The sequence below is a fragment of the Amphiprion ocellaris genome, chromosome 19, assembly GCF_022539595.1.
Source record: "Amphiprion ocellaris isolate individual 3 ecotype Okinawa chromosome 19, ASM2253959v1, whole genome shotgun sequence".
Classification (NCBI taxonomy): Eukaryota; Metazoa; Chordata; class Actinopteri; family Pomacentridae; genus Amphiprion; species Amphiprion ocellaris.
The window spans coordinates 18,277,483-18,301,816 of record NC_072784.1 but is presented as its reverse complement, the minus strand read 5'-3'; the positions used below and the strand labels follow the sequence as shown (position 1 = coordinate 18,301,816).

General features: G+C 40.3%; 3 protein-coding genes across 4 annotated transcripts in view; 2 read left to right on the top strand and 1 right to left on the bottom strand.

Annotated features, from left to right (window-relative positions):
• The window catches only part of plekhh3 (pleckstrin homology, MyTH4 and FERM domain containing H3), a 36,656-nt gene extending 33,527 nt beyond the window's left edge, over positions 1–3,129 (top strand). For both annotated transcript variants that reach the window (XM_023264194.3, XM_055005415.1), the window contains one exon: positions 891–3,129. In XM_023264194.3, coding sequence (XP_023119962.1) covers positions 891–1,055 — 165 coding nt within the window. In that variant the 3' untranslated portion in view covers positions 1,056–3,129. The remainder of the gene's footprint in view (positions 1–890) is intronic.
• Positions 3,130–3,555: 426 nt separating this feature from the next.
• tubg1 (tubulin, gamma 1) lies at positions 3,556–14,061 on the bottom strand. Its single transcript, XM_023264179.3, has 11 exons — positions 13,893–14,061; positions 13,386–13,498; positions 11,606–11,773; positions 11,422–11,490; positions 9,348–9,427; positions 9,142–9,268; positions 7,810–7,896; positions 5,885–6,034; positions 5,624–5,776; positions 5,372–5,533; positions 3,556–4,805 (listed from the first exon to the last, which is right to left on the bottom strand). Exons 1-11 carry the CDS (start codon positions 13,939–13,941, stop codon positions 4,608–4,610), a joined length of 1,356 nt encoding a protein of 451 aa, XP_023119947.1. The 5' UTR covers positions 13,942–14,061; the 3' UTR covers positions 3,556–4,607.
• Positions 14,062–15,742: 1,681 nt separating this feature from the next.
• retreg3 (reticulophagy regulator family member 3) lies at positions 15,743–23,993 on the top strand. The gene is made up of 10 exons (XM_023264178.3): positions 15,743–15,847; positions 16,096–16,374; positions 17,989–18,095; positions 18,683–18,713; positions 18,879–19,005; positions 19,256–19,340; positions 19,899–20,036; positions 20,737–20,816; positions 21,454–21,586; positions 21,677–23,993. Exons 2-10 carry the CDS (start codon positions 16,124–16,126, stop codon positions 22,225–22,227), a joined length of 1,503 nt encoding a protein of 500 aa, XP_023119946.2. The 5' UTR covers positions 15,743–15,847; positions 16,096–16,123; the 3' UTR covers positions 22,228–23,993.
• Positions 23,994–24,334: the final 341 nt, after the last annotated feature.

Genomic DNA, 24,334 nt, shown 5'->3' with positions numbered 1-24,334 from the left:
ACTTCCTGGCATTAAATGCCCGGGGCGAGTTTTATTGCAGTGGTTAGATTAAAATATTAGTCAAAACATTTCTCAGAAACATGGATGTTCTTCCAAACAGACATTTTTTTCTGTCGAGAACAAATCTTGCCTTTCACTGGACTGACTTGCTTGCATCTTCCCACACGGAACAAAAAATCCCTCTGTGATCTCTCGTGGGGCACAAAAGTGGCTTTTATTTATTTATTGGACGCACAGGCGAATTGAAGTGCAGCTCAGAAAGACTTTTATGAACTTAGGGCCTCATATTGCTCAGACATGAATGCGCTGGGTTTTGAGCTAGAGGGCAGGGGAAAAAAGGAGGGAGAAAATTTGCAGGGGATGACTAAGGTTGGGTCTGGACTTGAGGGCGAGTGCAAGATTAGCTGCTGATTCAAGGGTTATGGTTAAAAGTTGAAGAGCAGGTGACGGTTAAGGCTGGAGACTGTTTTACTCTCACACACCATGTTTAGTCAAGCATTAGCGGGATGAGAATAAGGCTAATGATCGTGGCGGTTAACGGTGGTTTGGTGGTCATGTCCACGGAGCTCGGAGTAGCGCAGAGACACATGAACAAATGAACTCTTCCACAGTGCAGTCCTTTCATTTGTTCTGCAACAGCTGCCGAACAAAATGTGCCAAAGTGATGAAACATCCACACACATGTAAGACCTTTTTTTTTCCCCCGATAAAAGGGGGCGTGTATGTCCTCTAGAATGTGCCAAACAACATCATCCTCTGCTTCTGGAAGATCCAGTTTTTCTAGCAGCTGGATGACATCATGCTTCTCCACCCTCTTGTGACAGTGCCAGACAGACACTGAGACTGCCACCAATTTGACCTTTCTCTCTCTCTCTCTCCCTCCATCACAGCTGACTGAGATCATGCAGCTGATGAATGCGTATTTCAGTGCCATCCGTCGCCAGCGAGGAAAAGGGGAAGGTGCGGACATCACCATCACAGAAAGAACAGAGGTGGGCTTCCATCATCTGGTCTCGACACCCACGCTCCTGGAGCTGCCCTCCCACCCCGTTTGAAAGGAGGGACCCGTGATCAGACAACCTACAACCTACCCCCCCCCCCCCCCCCCCCCCCCCCCCCCCCCCGTGAGGCCCAGTCAGTCCTCAGGACCCAGCGCCTCGTCCGCTGGGAATGGCACAGCAGCCAAAACAAAGAGAGGGCTGTTTTCACTCCCCATCCATGAAAATAAACCCTCACTGAGCTTTCCAGCTGAAGGAGCCGGCCAGTGGAGGAGGGGAGGGGAACGGGAAGGCAAGGGGTTCTGTTTTGCAAGTGAGGCCAGAAACCCACAGAAACCAATGTGGTCGCTGATGAGGTGTCACACACCTCCCCCCCACCCCATCCTGTCACGCAACCGTTACCCTACATGGCAATACCCTCACCACCCCCACCCTCCTTGACAATGCGAGATGTTGAGCCTTACTACAGCAGGGCGTAACGGCATCGCAAGAGCCGACGGTAACCGTAAGCTGTGGTGCCCCCCCCACCACCAAGAACACTACTCTCTCTCCGTTTTCTCTCTTCAAGTGTGCCATATTTGTATTGCCTTTCCTAGAAGGCAGTCATCCCTCATGCACTGCTGGAATAGTGTTGAGAACATTCAGTGACACACACACACACCCTCCGTGTCTTTGCCACACATACACACTGACTCACTCTCTCATATGCCCTTATGCTGACATGTTCATCAGAGACAGTCAGTTTTCATAAGGTCCCGGGCTGGGCTTGCATTACCTGGAACTGTTGATGCAGTGAGCCATGTGAACTTGGAACTGGAAACAGATGTTGAACTCTGTAGCTAAGTCACTTTGGCTGCCATAAAGCCTCTTACCTATGGGATTATCAGATGTGTGTGTGCGTGCGCGCAAGTATGTGTCTATTTGATCAAGAAAAACCATCTCCTTGATGACACATTCGGGATCTGGGTTAATTGTTTCACAGAAACCAAAGGATTTTGGAGCTATTTCTACATTGTTTCCACCAAATGCTCTGACTCGTCCTTTGTTGTGCTGCTTGTGTTGGCTGTAATCCTTGACATGAAACTTGGTTAACACTTGACTGATTAGATAATTTTGCTTTATGTCAGTTACTATCCTAATGCAGCTCTGTTCTGCTGAGAATAACAGGTGCTTCTTTGTTTGTTATTTTCACAATGTATATACAATGGAAGAAATTGGACTTAGCCCCAGTCAGTGATGTGGATCATGTAAGAACTGACTCCATATTTACCATGCAGTGCCCCATCTGCTCCTGCTATTTAAACAAAACCTATCCTAATCAGGCCATGGATGCTTTTCTAGTATTGTTTATACAGAATTTGCATTTTTTTTAAACTTTCCCTCATGTCTTAATTGCAAACCCAGATGTATTTTAATACTAGATTTGATTTAAATGATCAGTCTCATATGCTGTTGGCTCTGTTCTTTAAAGCAGCTTTTATGTATAAATCCTGTGTAGCTCCCTCTTTGCATTCACGATTTGAGTATTCTTGTGAAACCAAAGTTTTGCCAAGTCATGGGTTTGAGCATGGACCAAAGATGTTTAGTTTTTTTTTTTTTAATATGTTTTTACAACAAGAAAATAGCCCAATGCAGACAGATCTCACAATTTATATTCAACTGTTTTCACTTTCATTCATTTTTCTTTCAATATGAAACATCATAAAACCTTTTTTTTTTTTTTTAAATAAATTGTAGGAACGACTATGTAGGAATTTAAGGCCATAGAATCTTTGTAAAGATAATACAACACTGTCTGCTACACAGCCCCATGCAATAATCAGCCTCAAAACTTAACTCACCAAGGAAGGCCTTGACAAGTCATTGCACAGTCAGCCATCTCCTGCTCAGAAGCAGGTCTTTGCTTTTTCTACTGCAGCTGCAGGCAGCTCCAAGCTATATGTATGAAAAGAAAAAAAAAATCAAACTGCAGATGTATTTGCTTTGTATTAAGCTTGTTTGTATGCTGCATGGTACCTTTTTATGTAATGTGTATAGTGAATTGCACTATTGTTTTTAACTAACTTGGGAGTGCAATAAAAAAAACCTATAAATACTGTATGTAATTAATAAAAAAAAAGCACCATTTTAACATATTGTGTTCGATACTATTGTTCAGCCTCATCCGTCTTTTCCCCAGACTCATTTTCAGAAAATGTGCTTTCTTGTGCCCTGACCTGTGAAGCAGTGTTAAGACTATTGTTTTCAACCAGGCGCATTTTCTAAAAGTCTGAAGTTTGGCGCCAGCAGCAGAGCTGAGAGCTACCTCCCCCAAAGTTTTTCTGGTTAAAAACAATAGCTGGTTGAGCAAGCGTTGCTAAGTGCCTTTACGTTCCCCCGTGGTAATGAGCCTTAACTGAGTTACATGAACTGCCACCAGAACACTCGGCTCCAGGTGAGGAGAAAAGAAAATGAAGTGTTTCATCTCGTAGCTGGGCTCAGTCTGACTAATGGGAGGCAAAATGATCTGCACATAAAAGCCTCCAAGCATGCCTTCAGATAACATCTAAAACAAAAATGATAGAAAATGTGTTTATTCATCATTTTAAAACAGGTCCAACAAGCAAAGCAACATGGAATAGTATATTCACAATACAGAGGACGCAAGTGAACCGGCTATTCTTTGAAGTATACTTACAGGCATAGAGATGAAGTGTTAAACTGAGATCTATCCTTGTACACTGTGTTCATCTGTGCAAACTGTTACTTTCGTTAAAGCAGAGAACAAATGCTGTTAAAATGTCAATCCAGTTTATATGGTAGGTATTTTAACACCATTTATGGCTCAAGTCCAACTTCAACTTGACATTCTTGTTGGTCATGTACAGTGATAACAAATGAGCACTGTGTATCAGCAGCAGACAGATGGTACAACGCACCATGTCAGAAATGTCTGGGATAACAAAACCTACACCAACTTTATGCTCCGCATTCTATCAGTCCTACCCCCATTAATCAAGGCAGTTTTTCTTTAGGCTGTAAATGTTTCACTGTAAATCAACCGCACAAAAACTAAAGTACTGCACTCTGTATAAAAATAGACCAAAACAAGGCAACAGGTTGTCTTGCATTGTTGAAAACAGCGAAAAAATAGGCTACAAGGGCTGAAGTATAGGAAAAAAAACATGTATTAATAGACATTTATAGTTTGTTTTGTACACAAATTATATTGATGCTTTCTGCAAAGACCTGCAAAATAAGTAGTTACTTTCACTTCATTTAACTATTGGGTTATAGTCTGTTTTATGTAAACTGTGGTTAAGAATTTCCAGGATGGGACACAGTCCAAAAAATTGGCATAACGGTTTATATAGTGAAACTTGGTATTAACAGTTATCTCTCAGTCTCTTGAATTTTGAGACACAAACACTATATTATTACATGCTATAACAAGAAATAAATATTCATTTTTTCACAAAAGCAGCTATAGCCAAATACAAGGTGTATTGTGGGAGGTCTATGTGTAGGAAAAACATTGTGGAGAGTGAAGAAGGGGCATTAATTGAGAATAAACTAGCTAGGCATGTATGCTGAATGTGTAGTAGTTGAGCTACAAGATGAAAAGTGTGTTCACTGTTCTTGTGTGCCCCAGGAAATGTAATCTGGCCGTGTGGCTGCGCTGTACTCATCTACCAGCTGCTGGACAACTTCGCGAGAGTTGTCCAGCTCATCAAAGTTGTCCTTGAATATGTCCTCTTTGCGGAACTGCTCCAGGAAGGCCTCACGCTTACGCAGTTTGTCATACTGCCTGCACGTCCGCTCAAACAACTGTGGGACAGCGGCAGAAAAGGACATCAAAATTAACACTCTAAAAGGAGGTACGTTTCATGTTCCTGTTCTGACTTCTTTGAAACTTTCTGTTTTGATTCTTCGCTACTGTTACACAAAAGGGTACAGAAGTTATGACTTCACTGAAACTTCCTTAGAATGACTAATTTCCCCTTACTTCAATTTAAGACCTAAAATAGTGAGAAATGTAGGTGCTGTAATGTCACCATCAGGAAAAGCTTTCTCAATCATATTAAGTAATAAAAATATGTCACATGGCAGCATTTTTTTTCAACTTCACAGCACATGGTTTAAACCAATAAAAAGAAAAACACCTAAAGTTTTGAGGAAATGTCTAGTTTGGCGACATAACAATCTGAAATCCAATTTTCCTGGAAATTCCCTTAAACCGCTACTGCGGCGGCTCAACTTCAGTTTTAGGACAACACACATTCTCAAGTTTGAATAAGGACAAGCTGAGATCTCAACCACATACAGTAACTACACACTGCAAGAGTCTGTAACTGAACAGGCTCAAATGTCGTGAAAATATGATTAGCACTTACAGAGGAGATACTTGTGTGGTTAGCCATCATCAGGCCGCTGACTCTGTGAGCTGAAGGCAGATAAGGGGACTTCCTGGACAAAGCGACCTGGATGCTGGCGGGACCCCAGGGAATGAAGCTAGCAAGTTTGCGTTCACGGATCCTTTGGAGGCTTTTATGCACCTATGGCACAGTAAACTCCATCCTGTTTAGCTATTTCTTATTGACATCAGCGTAGTTTAACACCTCACACACGTACTGTAAACTCCTTACCTGTGTGGGGTCGACCTCACCCTGGATGATGTTGAGGATGGCGATGTAGCAGTGGCTGGGCTGCCTCTCTCTTCCTGTGGACACCATGACATTCTTTGGTTGCAGAAGCCTCCTCATCACATCCAGAACCGTGGTTTTCCTCACACTAGCAACCTGAGACACATTAGGGCGGTTTAGTTCAGCCTCAACACCGTGGGAGCCCATTATAATTAAAGTTTAATTGGCTGATCTCGCTGAACGTCACCAAATCACACAACTCACCGACTGGTCAGTGGTGAGTGGCGTGTATCCAGTCATGAGGAAGTGAAGACGGGGTGTGGGGATGAGAGAAGCTATCAGGCCGATAAGGTCGTTGTTCATGTAGCCCGGGTAACGCAGGGTGGTTGTGCTTGCAGACATGATGGTGGAAACCTGTGTGTATAAAAGTTAAGAGACATGGGTAAAAGCTTAGAAGTTAAAAGAAGTTACGACTAGATAATATATTGAGTCAACTCAATAAATCTGAAACATGATTTTTGCTTCATGCTCACATTTACAACAGATTTGGATGCTACCTTGAACAATACATCCGATTCAGGGGACTTTGCATTTATAACCGGTATTAAAGTTCTTATTATCTCAATTGCTCCCACCATTTGATCAAATCTCAATATGCAAATTAGCTTGTCATTTCTGACGGACATGACAACAACCACAGCATGTCCCATTTTCAAAGTAGCAATGTTGCTACTACCTGTAGTTTCTGATGGGTTTACTCAAACCCGCTTTTACACATGCACTCCTTTCCATTACTCTGACAGCATCTAACTGTATCAGCTTCCTGTCTGATAGAGCAGCCTGGGAAGTTTTCCATTACAGTTGCAATGACAATCTTACTTTGTCAGACCTAGTTACATTTTCATCTCACTTTCAACACAGCACAAGTGACATACTTCAAGCTGTTTGTAAAGTCCTCCCTTTTTATTTAGTTAATTAAATATCTGCAGCATCAAACAGCAGCAGGATCCACATGAGCATCTTCATAGCTCATTAATTACCTGTTATCATAACTTATCCCTGACATGGAGACAGGATCAGAGAGACCTCAGCCAGACAAGTAACACTGTGTACTTTTCCTTACTTCCGACACAGTCACAGTTTCTAAGTGTTGGTTAAATCATTTGTTACATAGCGGATTTAGAGTTTAGTAGTCTTATACAGTCATATTAGTGCATTACTACCCATTGTGTCACTTGCACATGTACTGTTACTCTCTCTGTCACTGTCCAGGGTATGCCTGAATGAAGTACTGAGGAACATCAGCGTTAAAGTGGCACAAGCATGTTTAAGTCAGCAGGAAGAGGCAGAGTTGGGTGATTTTTCAAACTGTGGAACGGAGTTTTGTTCGGAATAATGTGGTCACACTGTACAAACTGCATGTACACCAGCCAGAAATCGAACTCCAATCCCAGTGTGTTCTGCATGCATTTATACTTTGTATTAACATGTGTTCTTACCAGGTAAAGATCACATAATTCCAGGTATATATGGGTATTTTTATAGTGCACTCTATGCTGAAACTGATAATTTAACTGAACATCACCCCTCTACAAAGGTAAAATCACTAGTACTAACAGTACATGAAATAAACTGCATATTCATAAATCTTTGCAATTATGAGAGTCATACAAGTGGTATAGGTCTTCTATCCCTGCTCAACTCATTTGTACATAAAAACCCAGAAAAAGTATGACATTTTATTCATGTTTAAATCATATTCCTACAAAAACATATTTAAAAAAATGCAAAAATTTGTGAATCCACCCAAAGCCTGGGGTAAAAACAAAGAATCAAATAAAAATTGACATTGTATATTTTGGTCCTATAGCTCAGCTCTAAAAGGAGCAAGCCAAAATTCAAAACCTCTAAGTGTGACTCCCGTCAAGCAAGCTAACATACCATTTGGAAAGTACAGCCATGTGCAACTCATTTCTAAGAAAGCTGAAATCCAGTCTGACGTGCGACCGACTTGCCAAACTAGTTCGTAAATCTCGTAATTTTTGGAGTGAGCACCTTGTGTCTTGACATTTGTCTTTGTTCAAATACAGTCAGGTAGACTGCAAAGTAGACCTGCAACTAAAACCTGCTGACTGACAAGCTAAGGAAGGAGGCAAGGGTTGTCAGACTGAGTTATATCTCTCACTCACCAGCTGATTGATCTGGGAGAACGAGGGGTTCTGGATATGCAGCCTGTCTGTGGCAATGCGATTTAGGGCCGTGTTATCCAGCACCACCTGATGCACAACACACACAATGACACACAAAAGGCAATTACTGGAGAAATTAGGAGGAAAAACAGGGAGGAAGAGATGCCCTTCAGCACAGCGACATGGTGAAAGTCAATACACTGCTACGATTGGAAAAGAAAGACTGAGACGGTATCGCAGTAATGACGCAGTCAAGGAACCTCTTAAGAAGCCACACAGTGTGCTGTTGTTAGGAGAGTTGAACATAAAAGACACACTGTGCAGACGCAACAGGGGGACCGATTCTTGGGCAGATTCTATTAGCTCTGGGGCTAATTTAATCAACATGAGGGCCTTATGCAAGACCCTGGAGGAAGTAGGTATTAAAGAGGAAACACCATTAGACTGCCAGAGCATCTCAGACTAATACAATCACCAATTTAAGACTGAGATTTAATAAGTTCGATTTTGTAAGGCCTCAATGCTGGCACTGCAGTTTGCTTCTTTAGCCGTCTGTTATACAAGCAGTGGAGCGACTTAAAAAGCAGATTTTCAACAGGGAATGTGATAAAAGTACAAACATTAAACTGTACAGTATTTGTCATTACTTTCATAAAACAAGCAAGTGTAATTTAAATATAAAAAAAGTTTCAAGAGAAAAAGACATATCAGAGCATGTATTAATGCTTACTGCATGTACAACTTACTTAACTTTAAGGCACAAAAGGTGGAACTTTATGGTGAAGTAACACTGTTTTCGCAACACTTTACTCACTGAAAATCAATATAGAACAAATCTAGCAGGTTGCAATGTGGGTTTCTGTTAAAAAAAAAACTGTATTTATATAAGAAACTGCAAGAACAGTCTATAATAGGCCTAAGAGACTTAATCAAACATTTTTCTTGCAAAAGTTTCATAGGTCTTTGATGTCTCAATAGAGTATGAAATGTCCACTAACTACATTTTGATCTTTGACATTTACGTCAGAACACATTAGGCCAAACTTCTTTAACAGTCTCACATCACATCGTTATTTTATTGGCAACACGACTATCCACTTTTTTTAGTAAAATAATTTTAGTTTCCCGTTTCAGCTCAGCGGAACAGTTTAGCTACTGTGTTGCATTTGAACTTTGGTTCAAGCGGCACCATTACAAGCTAACCAGGGCTTGTATAAAGGAATTCACATTTTTATGTCATCCTGGGAGGGTATTTGGTGCCACGGCTGCATTGTGAAGCAAAGAAGAGCAGTGGGATTAACCAACATCCATCGTTTGAGCACGGCTGCTCACCACGCAGTCAGCGTTCTGGGTGAGCCTCTTCAGAGTGAGCAGCGAGTTGTATGGTTGGACAACCACGTCACTCATCTCATCCTGGTTTGGGAAAACAGAATAAGTCTGCACCAGCTTCTTTGGGTACCTGAAGAAGAGAAAATGTGTATTATTCACAGACATCACATCACAAGAAAAATTAACAAGATGCATGTGTGCTTGTGGACCTGTCGTTTAACTTCTCCAGTAGGTACGATCCCAGCCCCGAGCCCGTCCCCCCGGCAATCGAATGACACAGGACAAATCCCTACAAAGACAAAGGGTTACTCATTACCTGCAATTTCAAGCCGCAGCATGTGCCACATGTGTGCAAAGCTTACTGTAAACTCTACTGATGCAGAAAGCTGAATGTGTGTGGGTGAGCAAATGCCTCTCTTCCTAGGCAGTTATATAAATGGGAGTGCAGCCCCACCTCACAAATAGGCTCCCTCACCCCCCAAGACAGCCCTGTAATACCTGCCTTCTACGCTCGCCCGGCTATTATCACCAGACATACTCCACGCCACACCCTGCCAACATACACACGCCCATGGCAGCTCGGCCCACCTTCCTATCCAATGCACACAAGTGCGCACGCTAAATAATAATGTGGGGTCATGATGTGAATGAGTTACAGAAATTGCAGACCTTGGAGGGGAAATGCGAGTGTTATTTTATGGGAGGCTGGCAGCTGAAGAAAGTTCACCAAAAAAAGAGGCTAAGAATAATAGTGAGGCATGGCTGGGACTTTGCTGGTTTTAAGATGACAGGCTCTGGCACCGTTTTAATGTATCGAGTCATTCATTTCTACATGCATTGTACCACAACAAAGACACAACAGTCTGCCTGAAAGACTACAAGAACTCAAGTCTGAGTAAAATCAAGTATTCCATGATACTATTCAGACAATGAATGGATTAATGAAGGGGCCTACTGAGCAACACCACAATATGTCGTTTCAGCATCAACACTGTAAAATACATGTAAAATACACGTGTAAACGTCACATCGAAGGTGAAATGAGGCCAATTATTTCAAACACATTGTGCAATGTTTTTTTGTTGTTTGATACAAAAAACATGCACAAATCTCTTTTTCCATGACTAATCCACACAAGAAGCTTGTCTGATACAATTTAATTTTAAGGTTCTCAAATACACTGTTCTTTGTTCACAGAATTTGTTGACATTCAGGCTCCACATGTTCATAACAAAATGAGCAAGAGACAGGAGTGAAGCAATGAAAAAGGAGCTTTAGTTGCTAAAGGAAACAACATTAGTTGTGTGGAGATATTTCAACTACAGAAAGGTTGATGTTGACCAAAAACAGGTAGTCTGCAAGAGGCGTCTTGCAATTCTCACCACTCCTTGGGGTAACACAACTAATTTGTTTTGGCAACATTTGCCAGAGTTTCGCCATATGAGAAAGAAGGCAAATGTTTTTTGTTTTTTTTTCCAGCATTAATACATTCTTTTTAATTATATAAGCAGATGCACTCCCCTACTTAGTTGCCCTAATAAATCAATGTAGAATGATTACTTGTGTCCCAATGGAGTAAATAAATCCCTGCATTTTTTCATAATGGAATGCATAATCGCAGAAAAACAAAATATCATATCATGCAGCCCTATACTGAGCAGAGGTTCAAGAGCCAGGCTGGGCATCACTTGCAAAATGTCACTGAGAGATCAGAGAATCAATCACAAAGAGACCTAAAATGATCACAGAGATGCAAAATGACAACAGCTGGATACAAAACAACGGCATCACACCACTACAAAGAGACACTAAATGACCACAAAGACACAATAACAACAAAGAAACTAAGTTACCACAAAGAGAAGCACAACAAAGACAAAGAGGCAGAAAATTACTAGCAATTGACTAAAAAGGATCACAAAGAGGCAAAGAAGACAACAAAGAGACTAAAAAAATGACCACAAAACTACAGAGACACAAAATGTTAAGAGTTGAATCTATCCATAAAGCAGAGAGTAGCCCTGCTGTTCCTACAGGCTCAGTCTAAAATAATCCCTCAAATAAACAACAAATACCTGATACTTTATTGCATGTCTGAGGTTTACGCTTCATTGCAAGCTGCTTTTAGGTGGAGTGAGTCAGACAGTAGACTATACAACATGATATCACTGCACACAACCATATCGCTTTACTTTTAAATTAGTTTTTAAAATTCCACACCGCCACAACCGCTGTCACTCGCAGCCCCAGGGATAGTCGGAATGTGATAAATGATAAACTTACCTCCAGACTGTCGCTGCCATCTGCCTCTCGGTCGATGATGTCAAAGATGTCTTCTTGAATTTTTTTACCCTGGGGGTACAAATAAAGCCAGAGCAGAATTTTACATGCTGTAAAACTGCATTTTCTTTAATAGCAAATAATGACATAAGGCTGCAGAGAGAAGCGTGTTATTTCTGATGATCACCTGTGAATATCCACTCGCCCAGTTGTTCCCAGCACCTCCACCATGCTCAGACAGGTAGATGTTCTCTGGGTTGTACAGGTTTGCATAAGGGGAGTTGAGGATGGAGTGGATCACACGAGGCTCCAGATCCAGAAGAACTGCACGAGGGATGTAGTGTTCATCATCAGCCTGTGGAGATTCAACCAGTAACCTGTGGTTAAACTGTGACACTGCCCAGTCTCGTGTATGGCTGAACAATTTGGGGAAAATATCTAAATGCGATTTTTCTGACAGATATTGCAATAAAATTTCTGCAGGCCAATGCTATCAGAAAAACGACAACACTGTTCAATTGTTTAAGTTAAAACCAATATTTATGTAGGTGGCATAAGCTTGTAAGTAAGTCAGTGTTGTCATCACTGTCACTTCTGTTTGATGAGGCGGCACCCATTGTTCAGGTGACCGAGAAAATGAAAGAGAACCTGCTGCAGAACATGTTCTTTTAAAATGTGGCTAACATTGTGAGGCGTCGTATTTTAACCAAAATCATGATGGAGCCACGCACTTCTGTGTGCTGACTTTGGAGTTTTTTTTTCCCTTTTAACAATGTCATTCACAAACACAGTTACAGTAGGTTGCTTCAGGAGTCAATGGCGTTCAAGCTATTCTGTCTTTCGGGTGAAGATGTGTTTAATTTGTGATTCAACTATTTTTTAAGTCAAACTTCAGCTCATTGTTCACTGAGTGACAGATTTAAAACATGTGATCGAGAATTACCACATGGAATCCCATAACATAACTGTGACACAATTACAATTATTTTGTAAAACCATTGAAGAGATAGTTTTTTTTTTTTATAGGTAAGGCGCACTGCATTATGTACGCAGAACAAAAATAGAAATGCAGCACGCAAATGATCTTTTCTGATTTAGAGAAAAGCTTAAATGTCTAATTTTCATAGCTATCGTTAGAAACTAGGTAAATTTAGCCAGCTGTATACCAAATGTGTTTCAGCTCTTCACTAGGTGACAAATTCTCAACAATGGAGATAATTCACACTGTGGTTGGTTGTGGCTTTAAAGGACAATGATCAGACTGTGTGGATGCCGAGATCTCAGGTTAGGGTTGTAACCCGACACGTAAATGTCCACAACTCCATTTGTTGTCAAAAAAATAATCTCAGTCGGCACAGTGATGGACAATCTACCACATGATACTACATTAAATGAGCTTGCCCCCAAAATGTCCACCAATTTCAACAAACCCTTCAGGAAGAGTAGGACAACTTCCTACAAGCAACATCAACAACCTCGAGTCTCTGTGTTTTCTGGTGTATGACCACACTATGCCGATTATCATTTCCAATATAGTAAATGCTTGTTTGTTTAAGGACTTCCATTCTGCTGAAGAGATGCTGTGTGATTGAACAAATACTTGAGCCTGTGGTTAAAAAAAAATTGACAAAATTTCTTACAATATCAAACGGTACATTGATATTTTTGTTCAGTACACACCCTAAGTTGCGGTCTTATCATTCAATATTGAGTTTTTGGTTTCAAATTTCTGAATCTGTTAAATGTTAAGCCCTAGTTTGCCACTTCCATGCAGTCCTCGGCTTCTCTCAGTTTACGCTACAATCACGCCATCTAGTGGCAAATAATGTTTTTGCAGTTCATCTGCATCACCCAGAGAGACACTGGACAGATAGTGTGAATATTTTTATGCGTAGAAAACATTGGTCTTTTGTAACTTCTGGCACCAAAGACAATGAGGTGATGGTGTAAATTCCTGCTCCAGTGACCTGATAGAAGAAGACGTCTTTTCTGTCCGTGCCTTCTGTTGCAAACTCCTCCACAATCCCCTCTGGACTGATGCCATGCTCTGCACACAGCTGCTTCCAAAACTCAAACCCGACTGCAAAACAACATACAGGGGAACACGTTAGCAACAGAGTTGTATTAATTAGTTAGCTGTTTGTGACCTTCCATGTTCATTATTAGTGAAACAGCGCAGACGCCAGGTAACAAACCTGCAGTGCTATTTGAAGTACACAACACTGGAAGCTAACTTGAATAAGACAACAATATCTAAGTAGAGACCCTATTAGCAATACGTCAGCTGGAATAAAACGACACTATGGCTGTTTATGATGTATTTAAAGCTAGCCAGACTTCTTATTAGCACTTAGCTAGTGTCGTTATACAGCAGAGCGCCTGACAGATCATCTTGGATGGCTAACTGAGAGACAGGACGCTGGCTAACGACAAAATGTTGGAGTAGCATATAGCATTTTTTAACTCCATCTTACTTTGATTTCCACATTGTCCAAGCTGAAGCGTTATGATTTCCCGCGGCATGTTCACTCCTCAGTTGCTCCTTACTTTGCGAGCCTGCTAGCCTGCTTGCTAGCTAAATAATACAAGACAAACAGCTCGCACCGCTTCCCCACCACCAGCCCGCTCCTTCCCGCTTGGTGCTGAAAGAAGACTTCTACCGTTTGTTAACAGGTCGCAAACCGGCCGTAAAGCTGCGTGCTGCCACCTACTGGGCTGGAGTACGTAGCGCCGCATTGCAGCGTTTGTCTGAATAAAAAAGTTCAAATTTTGCATCTGATTAAATACATCAAACAAGATAAATAAGTACACAAATACATGAATAAATGAATAGCAATAATATTTTTTAAATAAAAAACTATATACATATATATAACTATATTTAGTTTTTGTGACAGCCACTGTACCTTATTTATTTATAAGGCCCTGACTGATGTTTGCATTCCCTTATTATTATTTGGTAATATGGATCTCATAATACACCCTCAAGTGATTGGATTAACACTACGGGTGCTGTGTTTATTGTACTTGGAAACTCTAGTTTAACATATTTCAATGCAGATTTGAAAAATCTTGTTTTTTGTTAGGTCGATTCATTCTTTTACTTTCATCCCATTTTACTTCCATCTGCTCAAGTTTAAAGTGGTTTATTTGTCTTAAAATTAAATGTTTTGATTAATATTTGTTGTTATTATTATTTCACGAACCTTGTCATTTCAAATTTTTGTTACAACACAAATGTAATGACAACGGCGATTTTTACATACTGTTGAAAACACACAAAAAAGCAAAAACTGCAGGAACATGCAGAGACTTGATACAGTCAAAGAAAAGGTATCACTTACAGATGGATTAATGCTACTCTTCAACTCGCCAAAACCACTTATACACCACGCTATATGCCTGTCAGGTGATAATTTACTGCAATGATTTGATAGTTTTATTTTGAATTTTTTTAACAAATGAATTAATAGTTTATTTTTTTCTTGACATTCATGAAGTTAAAGTTGAAGTTATTATTATTATTATTATTATTATTATTATTATTATTATTATTATTATTATTATTATTATTATTATTATCGTTATTATCATCATCATTATTATTATTATTATTATTATTATTATTATTATTATTATTATTATTGTTATTATTATTGTATTTTTAGAGTCTATGGTTGCTGTATTTGTTACCATGAGCGTTTCTGCCCTCTTGTGGTCCTAGTGAGCCCCTACAAATGTGCTCCACGAGGCAAGTTAAAGACAAAAAATTTGCGTTACTTTCAGCAGTAAAAATCTTTTAAAATAAAGCATATTCCCAGTACCTTTGTCACTACACACTGTGACCACCGGACGGAAACATTTTAAATCTCTCAACTTCACTTTTAAACAAACTAAATGTAGAGAGAGAAGCCAAAGTGGCGTACTAAATAGTCTAGTGAACGTTTTACAAGCACATGTAGAGGGGTCAGAAAATGTATTTTCAAAAAAAAATAAAAAATAAGTATTTCAGTAGCAAACTTTGTCATGGAAAGTCAATTTGTGACCTGTTGCATTTATAGGTCAGTATCACTTGCTGTACTTTATAATATTGACACGTTATTTGGCCTAAAACAATGTATAACCACAATTAATAAAATTCTTCTTCTTCTCTTAGAATAAAATTAAAAGAAGAGAAGAGGAATACAGGACTATTTTTAACCCAAAAGATGTCTGTGTGTCACATATAATAACAACCAGGCTGTTTTTTATAATGTATTTGCCTACGAACGCTTTCAAAGTACTGGTAAATATTCCTATCGCGCCTGAATGCAGCATGACGCAGAGCTGGTGCAGATTGTGATTGGACCGCCGAGGGCTCAGAAAAACAGGTTACGCCATATTGTCCGTATCGAAGAGAGCGCAACATTTCTTCAAAAATGACTAAATAGTAAGTGTCAGCTTATTCTATAACGTGTTTAGTTTACCTTTTATAACATGCTTTTTTTCTGACATAGTCCGACGTGAATTTTTAGACGTCAAAGCTATGATTAAACTCGCCCCGCTCGCTGCTAGCCAAGAAATCCGTTAGCACAGCTCTGTTAGCCGATGTTGTGAGCGGAGCGGCTTCGTGGTGCTGTGGTGCCTCTCATCAAGCTGTTTACCTGTCTCCACTTAGCTAAAGTCTTTATTTTACAGGCTTACGTTATCGACGGTAGACGCTAAGATGGCGCACACTGGAGCAATGGAAGATGCACCCATGGAGGACTGCCTTGCCAAGCAGGGGACTGGCAGTGTCTGCCTGAGAAGTCGTCCATGCTCCAGCGAGCGAGACAGTCAGGTCCGGGCTGTCAAAGCTGCTCTTCAGTCCAGATTGGGGCCCTACGAACCCGTCCTGACCTACCTACAGTCTGTCCTTGTGTGGGAAAGACCCTTCCAGTGTGTGCTTCTATACACTGTGGTCAACGTTGTGTTCTGGTGGGTTTTAATTGCAAACTTGTGTTTCCTGTGTATCTGTGTCAACTATCACAGCAGCCTACATTTACACAGCTCTGAGGTTGCTCGGTCGTAAAACGAAAGCCAGCATGAATGCAAGCAGCTGGTGCTTCTACACAATGCAAATGTTTCACCTGTCAGTTCAAGACAAGGCAGATGGCTGAGTGGTGGTCTATTTATAGACACACTGTACAGACTCTTCAGAGTGTAGCGTAGCTCCTGAGCGTTGTCTTAATCTGGAAAACTGTGCATGGTTGATGCTTGTGCTCTTAGGAGGCTGTTTAGGTCAAATCCACAATGTACAGTTTCATCTATTGCCACGACAGAACTTTGTTTTCCTGTTTGTATGTCTCTTTGGTACAGTACATTTTCAGACATTTATTATAAAGTATAGGTCACTGAGTCCTTTTTATGTGTAATTAAATTAACATTAGGCCAGCCATAAACTTAGACTGCACTTACACAAAAAATCCACTGTTTAACAAATGGGCAAGTTTTGGACTGGGGCAAGTCTTGGCTTAATTAGGTGACCTGGATGGATGGTTAAAGTCAATGACCTGGGACACAGAGAGAAAGCCAGCCTGGATAGCCTGGTTGTGGAGATCAGGCATTCAGCCCTTAATCGATTAGACCGCTAGGCACTTCAGGGTGTTTTTCTGTCTCTGTTTTACTTGTGCTTCGGCACATACTCTGTGTTGCAGGCTAGTTTCTGCCCAGAGATATGCATCAATAACCCACGGTGATAAAGGGACTGATAATGTCATGTCACATGGGGAGTAAGTATGGGCAACATACAGTAGGGCAGGAGGTTGTCCTGATTTTTTTCTTGTTAAACATAATAAAGGACAGTCACAAAGTTACAAAATCCAAATCCACCACCTTATAAACTGCATCTCAAGTCCTGCGGAGTTTTCGATTAAATTGTTACATTGCTGTGACTGCCTATTCAACATACTTAGTCCTTCGTAGACTTTTGTAAACAATTTTTTCCACCTATTGCACCGCTACTGTAATTCCAATAGCTTGTGTTCTGCCAACAAGTTCTTTGTTAGGTTAATCTCTAACTGCTGATTTGCAGAATCAATCCTGCAGAATTGTTGTGGTCAACAAATTTTTATGTCTTGTGATCTGAAACTAGAGCAACAGTTTGGAATCTTGATTGTTAGGACCTCAGGCAGTGAAATCAATGTGTGCAGGGGGATGAGAAAACACCTTAAACAATGCTTATGATGTCATAGTTTAAATAAACAGCCTTCAGCTTTCTCATTGTTAGTGGATGAGAGTTAGTTAATACATTCCCCAGCCTCACTTACACATTTTATTAGTATTTCAGCCGTGTCACTAAGTTTGAAGAAAAGAATAATGAATACACTTATCCTAATTTCGTACCATGTTATCTGGTTAATCTTCTAAATAACTTTGAATACTTTTACTTCTGACGAAAGGAAATAGTAGGTCATCACTCAAGGGTTTTGTGGTTTAACTCATTTTGCACTAAGTTGCGAAATATTACAGGTTATTTATTGTTTGCTCCTGGAGAATTAGGCATGGGATGTGCTGTCTGTTCATTTGTTTTCTCTGGTTTATTCCCCCCAGGTTCTTCGCTTTGACCTCACTGCGCTTGCTGTTCTTACTGGCTTCTGGCCTGGCTGTGCTTGTCTGTATTGATACTTGGAGAAAGGAGATCTGGCCCAAGATTAGAGGTGTGAAGCATTTCCTCAATCAGGGCCCTTTATATTTAAATGACTTTTTTCCTTTGTTTTCCCTTGATAATGTTATTGATTTCTTGTATTAATCGCACCTTAGAGTATTCCCCAGTTCTCTGTAATTGCAACAAATGTGCTTTTATTGCCAAAATAGATATACCATCAGCCAGTAGTCTTGCACTATGGACTTTGCAAGTGTTATGACATATGGAATGGTTAATCCTCAGCACTTGTTTTTCAACTTCTTTTACTTACTGAGGAGACAAAGTCCTCAGGAGATTGTAGATGAAAGAGTGGAGTTAAGCTAGTATGCGAATACCATGCCAAACATAAATTGGGACATCCAAAGTTGTTTAAATCAATCCAACTGGACTTTAAAAAAAAAAAAGGTTCCTTTTTTTTAAAAGTCCAGTTGGATTGATTTAAACAGCTTTGGATAACCATGACCTGGATGAATGAGAAACTACACAGATAAATTGGGACACTTTGTATATACTGTACACTCAATTTATCTTTACATATAATGTTTATGTATATAGGGATATATTATATGTAATGTGATGTATGTCCTTTCTTGTCCACAGTCAGAAACGTGGATGACTCAGAAAATGAGAGGTTTGTTACTCTAGCCACAATTTTTGTTGATTCTAGTAAGCTGGTAATATGATGGTATTAAATGATGCTATAATTTAATTCTGTAATTATAAAATTATTATTATTGTTATAATTATTGTAATTTAATGGTGAAGGTGAAGTTTAAAATATTGTCTCTTTGTCCAGCTGGGGCCTGGTGCAGCCTGGCATCATCAGTGTTCCTGAACTGTGCCACCACATTGCTGAGGCCTGGGTCAGTGCAGCAGTTCTCACATCCAGTGTGGTGCAGTACAAACATCAAAACCCTGGCAAAGTAAGGACCACACAGAACTACCAAAATAACACCCAAAAATGTAATATTTCACTTTCTGCATGGTTGTAAGGTATGAAAAATCACATTTTAAAACATGTACTGTATTTAATGTCCCTGCCCTTTTTCTGGTTACCTATGATTCTGATCTGTTGTTTGTATTCACTGGTAAGCTATAGATAAATACACCACGGTCAACATATATGATAGGTGCTGACTTGTTTCCTCTGTGTGTTTTGTTGTTCTGTGACAGTTTTGCATCTTTACCTGTGGAGTGTTCACCTGCTTGGCTGTGATTGGACACTACATTCCTGGATTAGTGCTCTCCTACTCTGCTTGTGAGTCCTAGCAGTTTAACCAGTCCTAAGTACTGATCCACACCCCTTTGCAAGGCCATGTTGACAGGGAAACTCCACCTGACTGGTCTGATCAAAAATGCATGAGTGGTGAAACCAGATCTGTGGGGCCTCAGTGCCAAAGCCCTGTCTGTGAGGTGATTAAAGCGTGGATGAGGCATACAAGACAGGAGTAAAGCAGGGAATGGAGCCAGGCAGAAAGCTAAGGAGGTCAGACAGAGACCAGGCTAATCTCCCAGCCTTCAACCCAACCCATGTAGGCTGCAGAGCTAGGCAGGGAAGACCTGCCCAGGTCCTCTGTTATGACGTCTGAAACAATCCACAGCAGCTTCCAACTCTACATGTTAACTCCCTGCTGCTTCCTCTGTCTTGCTTTGTCTATGTCTCTTCTGAAACCAATAGATTTGTGGGTACAGTGAGCAGTGTTGCACCACAAAATCTAGACATTAATAATTGCATACAACTTTTTTATCACACATACCAAACCACCCAACAGAATCACTCTTTCTCTGTAATCATTCTCATTCTTTCCTCCTCTAGTGTTAGCCACTCTTCTGAGCCCCCTGGCAGCCTATCACAGGGTTTTTCAGCATGTGTGTGTGAAGCTGGACCCGGTCCTGCAGCGGCTGGACTTCAGCGTTCGTGGATACATGATGTCAAAGCCAATTGATAATCAGTGTAAGTTGTACATAAAATTTTCTTTTTTGTGTTCTTTTTGCTAAACAGGGAGCTGTCCGGTCAATTGGACTATAAATAAATAAATGTATTGCAACGATAACTTGCAGTGTTATTCTTCTGAGAGTCTCTGCATTAAATAGAAGTGCCACCATCAGGCTCACTTTTACTTTGACTGAAATGGCAAATGTCACAGTCAAGTGCAACAAATTGTCCTGTTGTAATGGTCAGTGTTTTTGTGCCCTCTGGTGGTGCTAAAGATATTCGTTTCAGCTGATAAAGGGATTACATGCTCAGTTTGTTTATGTCAAAATAATCATTAACCCTCCTGCTGTCCTGGGGTCATTCTGACCCCAAATAAAATCTTTTGCCGTCATATTCTTTTATATAACAAGATCTGTCTTTTCCCTGAATTCCAAAATGAAGGGAAAAAATCGTGGTGTTGGGTTAGACTGAAGTAAGACTAAAGGTGTAACACAGATTTGATTGACAATTTGTACTATATGCTTTAAATAACAGTCAAACCATGCGGGGTCATCTTTGACCCCAGAGGACAAAAGGTGTATGGCAACTGGGAGGACATTACAAGGGTTGTATATATATATATATATATATATACACATACACATACACATACACACACACACGCAGATTGTATAGGCTAGTGACAATTATCGTTTTTATTTGTCATTCCTCTCTGCAGTCCTACGAAAGCCTATACATGGTGCAGGCTCAGGTGAAGCGAGTGACAGTGAGGAGGAATTGGCTGCTTTCTGCCCAACGGTAAGTTTGTTTTACTTGTGTGTCAGTATTCTGATTATACTGTCACTGCCTCTGCTAATGTTGTTGTCAGTGAATATGGTCTGCTGGATTACTATTGTGTATAATCAGGGACATTCAATTTTTTGTATTTGTCAATGTCTTAAAGGTTGTATTTACATTGTGCTGTAGTAGTTGATGCACTTAATTCTTTCTAAACCCAAATTTTACTTTTACTTATCCTGAACATTTGTTCAGTGTACATGATTAATGCTGTGTACTTAGAGACAAGTCAAAGCTTGTCTTTATAAAATGCTGCAACAGGTACCGCCTCTATTCTGTTCGATTCCTAGTCTGTTCTGTTTGGAGAAAATTGTGCGCTGTAAAATGAAAGTGTACACATAAAACATCCACCACATATGTGCTGCTTTGTATGTTAGCACAGTGGTAGTTACAGTAGCACACTTCCTGTTGAGGTTGGGAACGTTACATAATGTCACATATTCTTGCCTTAACGTGTGTGGGGTGAACCGTACAGAAGGTGTGTAAGAGGAAGCAAAGAGAGAAAATAACTAAATGGACAACCTGACTGACATCTAAAAGAACACCATAGTACACAACATTATTTACCATACTTATTTCACTGTGTTGTTTCTCATAGTTTGATGATGCTGTTGTTGCGAAGGAACTTGCACTGACAGACTCTGAGCATTCGGATGCTGAGGTTTCCTACACTGATAATGGAACATTTAACCTATCGCGTGGCCAAACTCCACTGACAGAGGGCTCTGAAGGTAAGTAAACAACTATTGCAGATTTTTTATTCCTTCATTTTCTAGTTTGCTTCTGCCACTGACCTTTTTTTCTGTCTGTACTTTGGTCAGATTTTGACAGACACAGTGATGCTGAGGAGTCTTTCGCCCAAGATCTCCCAGATTTTCCCTCCATAAACCCTGATGCTACTCTAATGGATGATGATGACGACACAAGCATTGGGCTACCTAGTCTGGGTCAGTCTGGGCTAGCTAGTCACCGGGCTTCAGTACTGGATGTGGAGGGTCATCTGGACTCAGACCAGGAGGATCTAGATGCAGAACTTTGTCTTAGCGGCCTGCCACCTGCCTCTAATTTCACTGGAGACTTGGCTGGAGTCATTGCCAGCAACATGATCCAGGCGGCGCTGGCTGGGGCAATGCAACCTCGGGCTTCTGCTAACCGTCACAGAGAAGGCCCCCCCAAGGCCGGGGCTCACCGAAGCTACCGCAAGCAGTCCAGCTCCGAACTGGATACAGACTTGGACGGAGAGGACTTTGAAATGCTGGATCAGTCTGAACTGAACCAGATGGATCCCCTTGGAGGAGGAGGAGGGGGTCCTAGGCGGGGAGACAGCCAGGGGTCTACCTTCTTGTCTAGCCTGCTTGGTAAACCACAATGAGGTGTGCGTGCGTGCGTGCGTGCGTGCGTGCGTGCGTGTGTGCAGTTTGATGAGCTGTGAGTATGTGTGTGTGTGTGTGAGAGATGATTTTAGATTCTAGAAATCCTGCTTCTGATTGGCATCAGTTTATCACTGTGAAGTACTTCATTTTTTTCTATCTTTTCAGACTCTTTTCTCTGTACTTGTAAACCCCAATTATCCAGAAAACCTTTACTTTGTAGGCAGAGCAATAGGAAATATAACAAGAAAAATACAATGCATTCAAACAGTAAATAAACCAGCATTATTGAGCCTCGTTGCAGTCTTGTAAACTTATGTATCTGTAAGTTACAAGCATACTAGTTAGTGACTTTAAATGAAAAACAGTGCCCATAAAACCTTTTCTACATGGAGGTCTAGACATACAGGGCTATTTAACATGGGACCAAATGTGACATTCCTGTTAGTTGAGCTGAGCCATGCTTGTTTGGTAATGACATCGTGGAACAGCATTTTATGTTATAGTCCATTTAGTCATTGCAATAGACAAATAAACAGTTCAAGAAACAGCAGTTTGTGTTGATATTCATGCTCCACTCTCCTTACCATGTGGGCATGATCTGTGGGAGCATGACTTATTTAAAGTTGCAGGTTTACAGATATTCATTTACATTATTTGAACAATTTTCTGCAGTTGTGCATTTGGACAGTGATTCTCTTCTATGATGAAGATGAATAATATCATGGTAAGGTTTCACTTTTCTCGGTCATTTCTCTTTAATTTGTCTTTTTCTGCTGACTAACATATGAAGACATTGTGATACAAAACTCAGAGCTTATTTTGTTTCTCACATTTTAGTCTTATCTGTCCCAGGGGCACACTTGATGTTGTGTTTATTGTTCATTGTATTTATGAACTTGTGCCCCAGGGCAAGAGATGCTTCTTTTTCGCGTGTGATTAAGTTCCACATATTTTTCATTTTCCTGCCCTTGAGTGCAGCTCAGTAGCATATTGTGTCCATGTTTAATACCTTGAATGAGCCCTCAGCTTTGTGTGTTTTCTTTTTCAAAGTAATATTTATTTTTCTTCCATTCTTGTACTTTACGTAGTTGACAGTCAAGTTGAACTTTTTAAGAGAAAAATCAAATATTCTCTAGTTCATGGCTCTTTTATTATTTTAACGGGGAACCATGTTTACATCAAAATTGGATAGAACTTTATCCTATATCCTTTTTAAAAAGTTTTAGTATGTTAAGGCTTAAAGTGGCTTTTGTGCTGGTCCATTGGATTTCCTCTACAAGGACACACCATATCAGTATGTCAGAGTGGAAATAAATGAGCCACAGCTGAGATATATTGAAATGCAAATATCAGAGTCTAAAAAAGGCTGAGTTTTATAGAATAAAAAACACATTGCTCTCTTCAGTTGTGTTATTTTGAGAAGAAATCATAGCTGCAAGATTTTTAGCACAATAGGAAAAATAAAACTGCTGGATCCATATTTATGGAGGTGAAGTAGAACAATGTGCACTGAGAGGAAATTGCTGGGCTTTTCAGAATAAAAAATAGAAACGAAAGAAAAGGTAGGTTGTTTGTTGGACTTGATTTGACTGCCTCTGTTCACAAGAATGTTGCTGCTGGCTGCTCCATGGAGTCAGTTCCTCAGTATGAGTGATTTGTAGGCTGTTTGATGATGTTATGTGCATAGTAGTGTATTTTCTTCTCCGTATCTGGTTTTGATATGTTTTGATGTGCAAATCGTATTGAATAAAATGTTTGCATTTAAGTCTGTCAGGAGTATTCTTTCATATTGCAGGGGGTAAAACATGTAATCTCAGGTGGCAGATGAAGCTCTGAAAACAATTAGGGAGTTGCTCAATCTGCCAGACAAAATGCAGCAAAACCTGTGTAGTAACGGCTGTGAAACAGCTAGAAAATTAGTCACAACACAGTTTAACACAGTTCTGTTTTGGATGGATCATCACAGCTGTGGACTTTCAAGGCTAGTGAGCAGCTTTAATTGACTACCTCAAGCACTCTTCTGAGAATACAACACATTCTGGCTTGAAAAGCTGTTTATTTTTGTCATGGCAGATGTATGGTCCAAAATGCTGGGTTCACTTCCAG

Excerpts from the sequence above, each read along its gene's own strand:
- tubg1 (XM_023264179.3), bottom strand. The coding sequence starts at position 13,941 with ATGCCGCGGGAAATCATAACGCTTCAGCTTGGACAATGTGGAAATCAA. Across the intron at positions 9,269-9,347 it reads CTGGAGAAGTTAAACGACAG|GTACCCAAAGAAGCTGGTGC; the intron begins GTCCACAAGCAC and ends TCTCTTCTTCAG. Across the intron at positions 4,806-5,371 it reads ACCACACAAGTATCTCCTCT|TTGTTTGAGCGGACGTGCAG; the intron begins GTAAGTGCTAAT and ends GCTGTCCCACAG.
- retreg3 (XM_023264178.3), top strand. The coding sequence starts at position 16,124 with ATGGCGCACACTGGAGCAATGGAAGATGCACCCATGGAGGACTGCCTT. Across the intron at positions 18,096-18,682 it reads GATCTGGCCCAAGATTAGAG|TCAGAAACGTGGATGACTCA; the intron begins GTGTGAAGCATT and ends TCTTGTCCACAG. Across the intron at positions 19,006-19,255 it reads AACATCAAAACCCTGGCAAA|TTTTGCATCTTTACCTGTGG; the intron begins GTAAGGACCACA and ends GTTCTGTGACAG.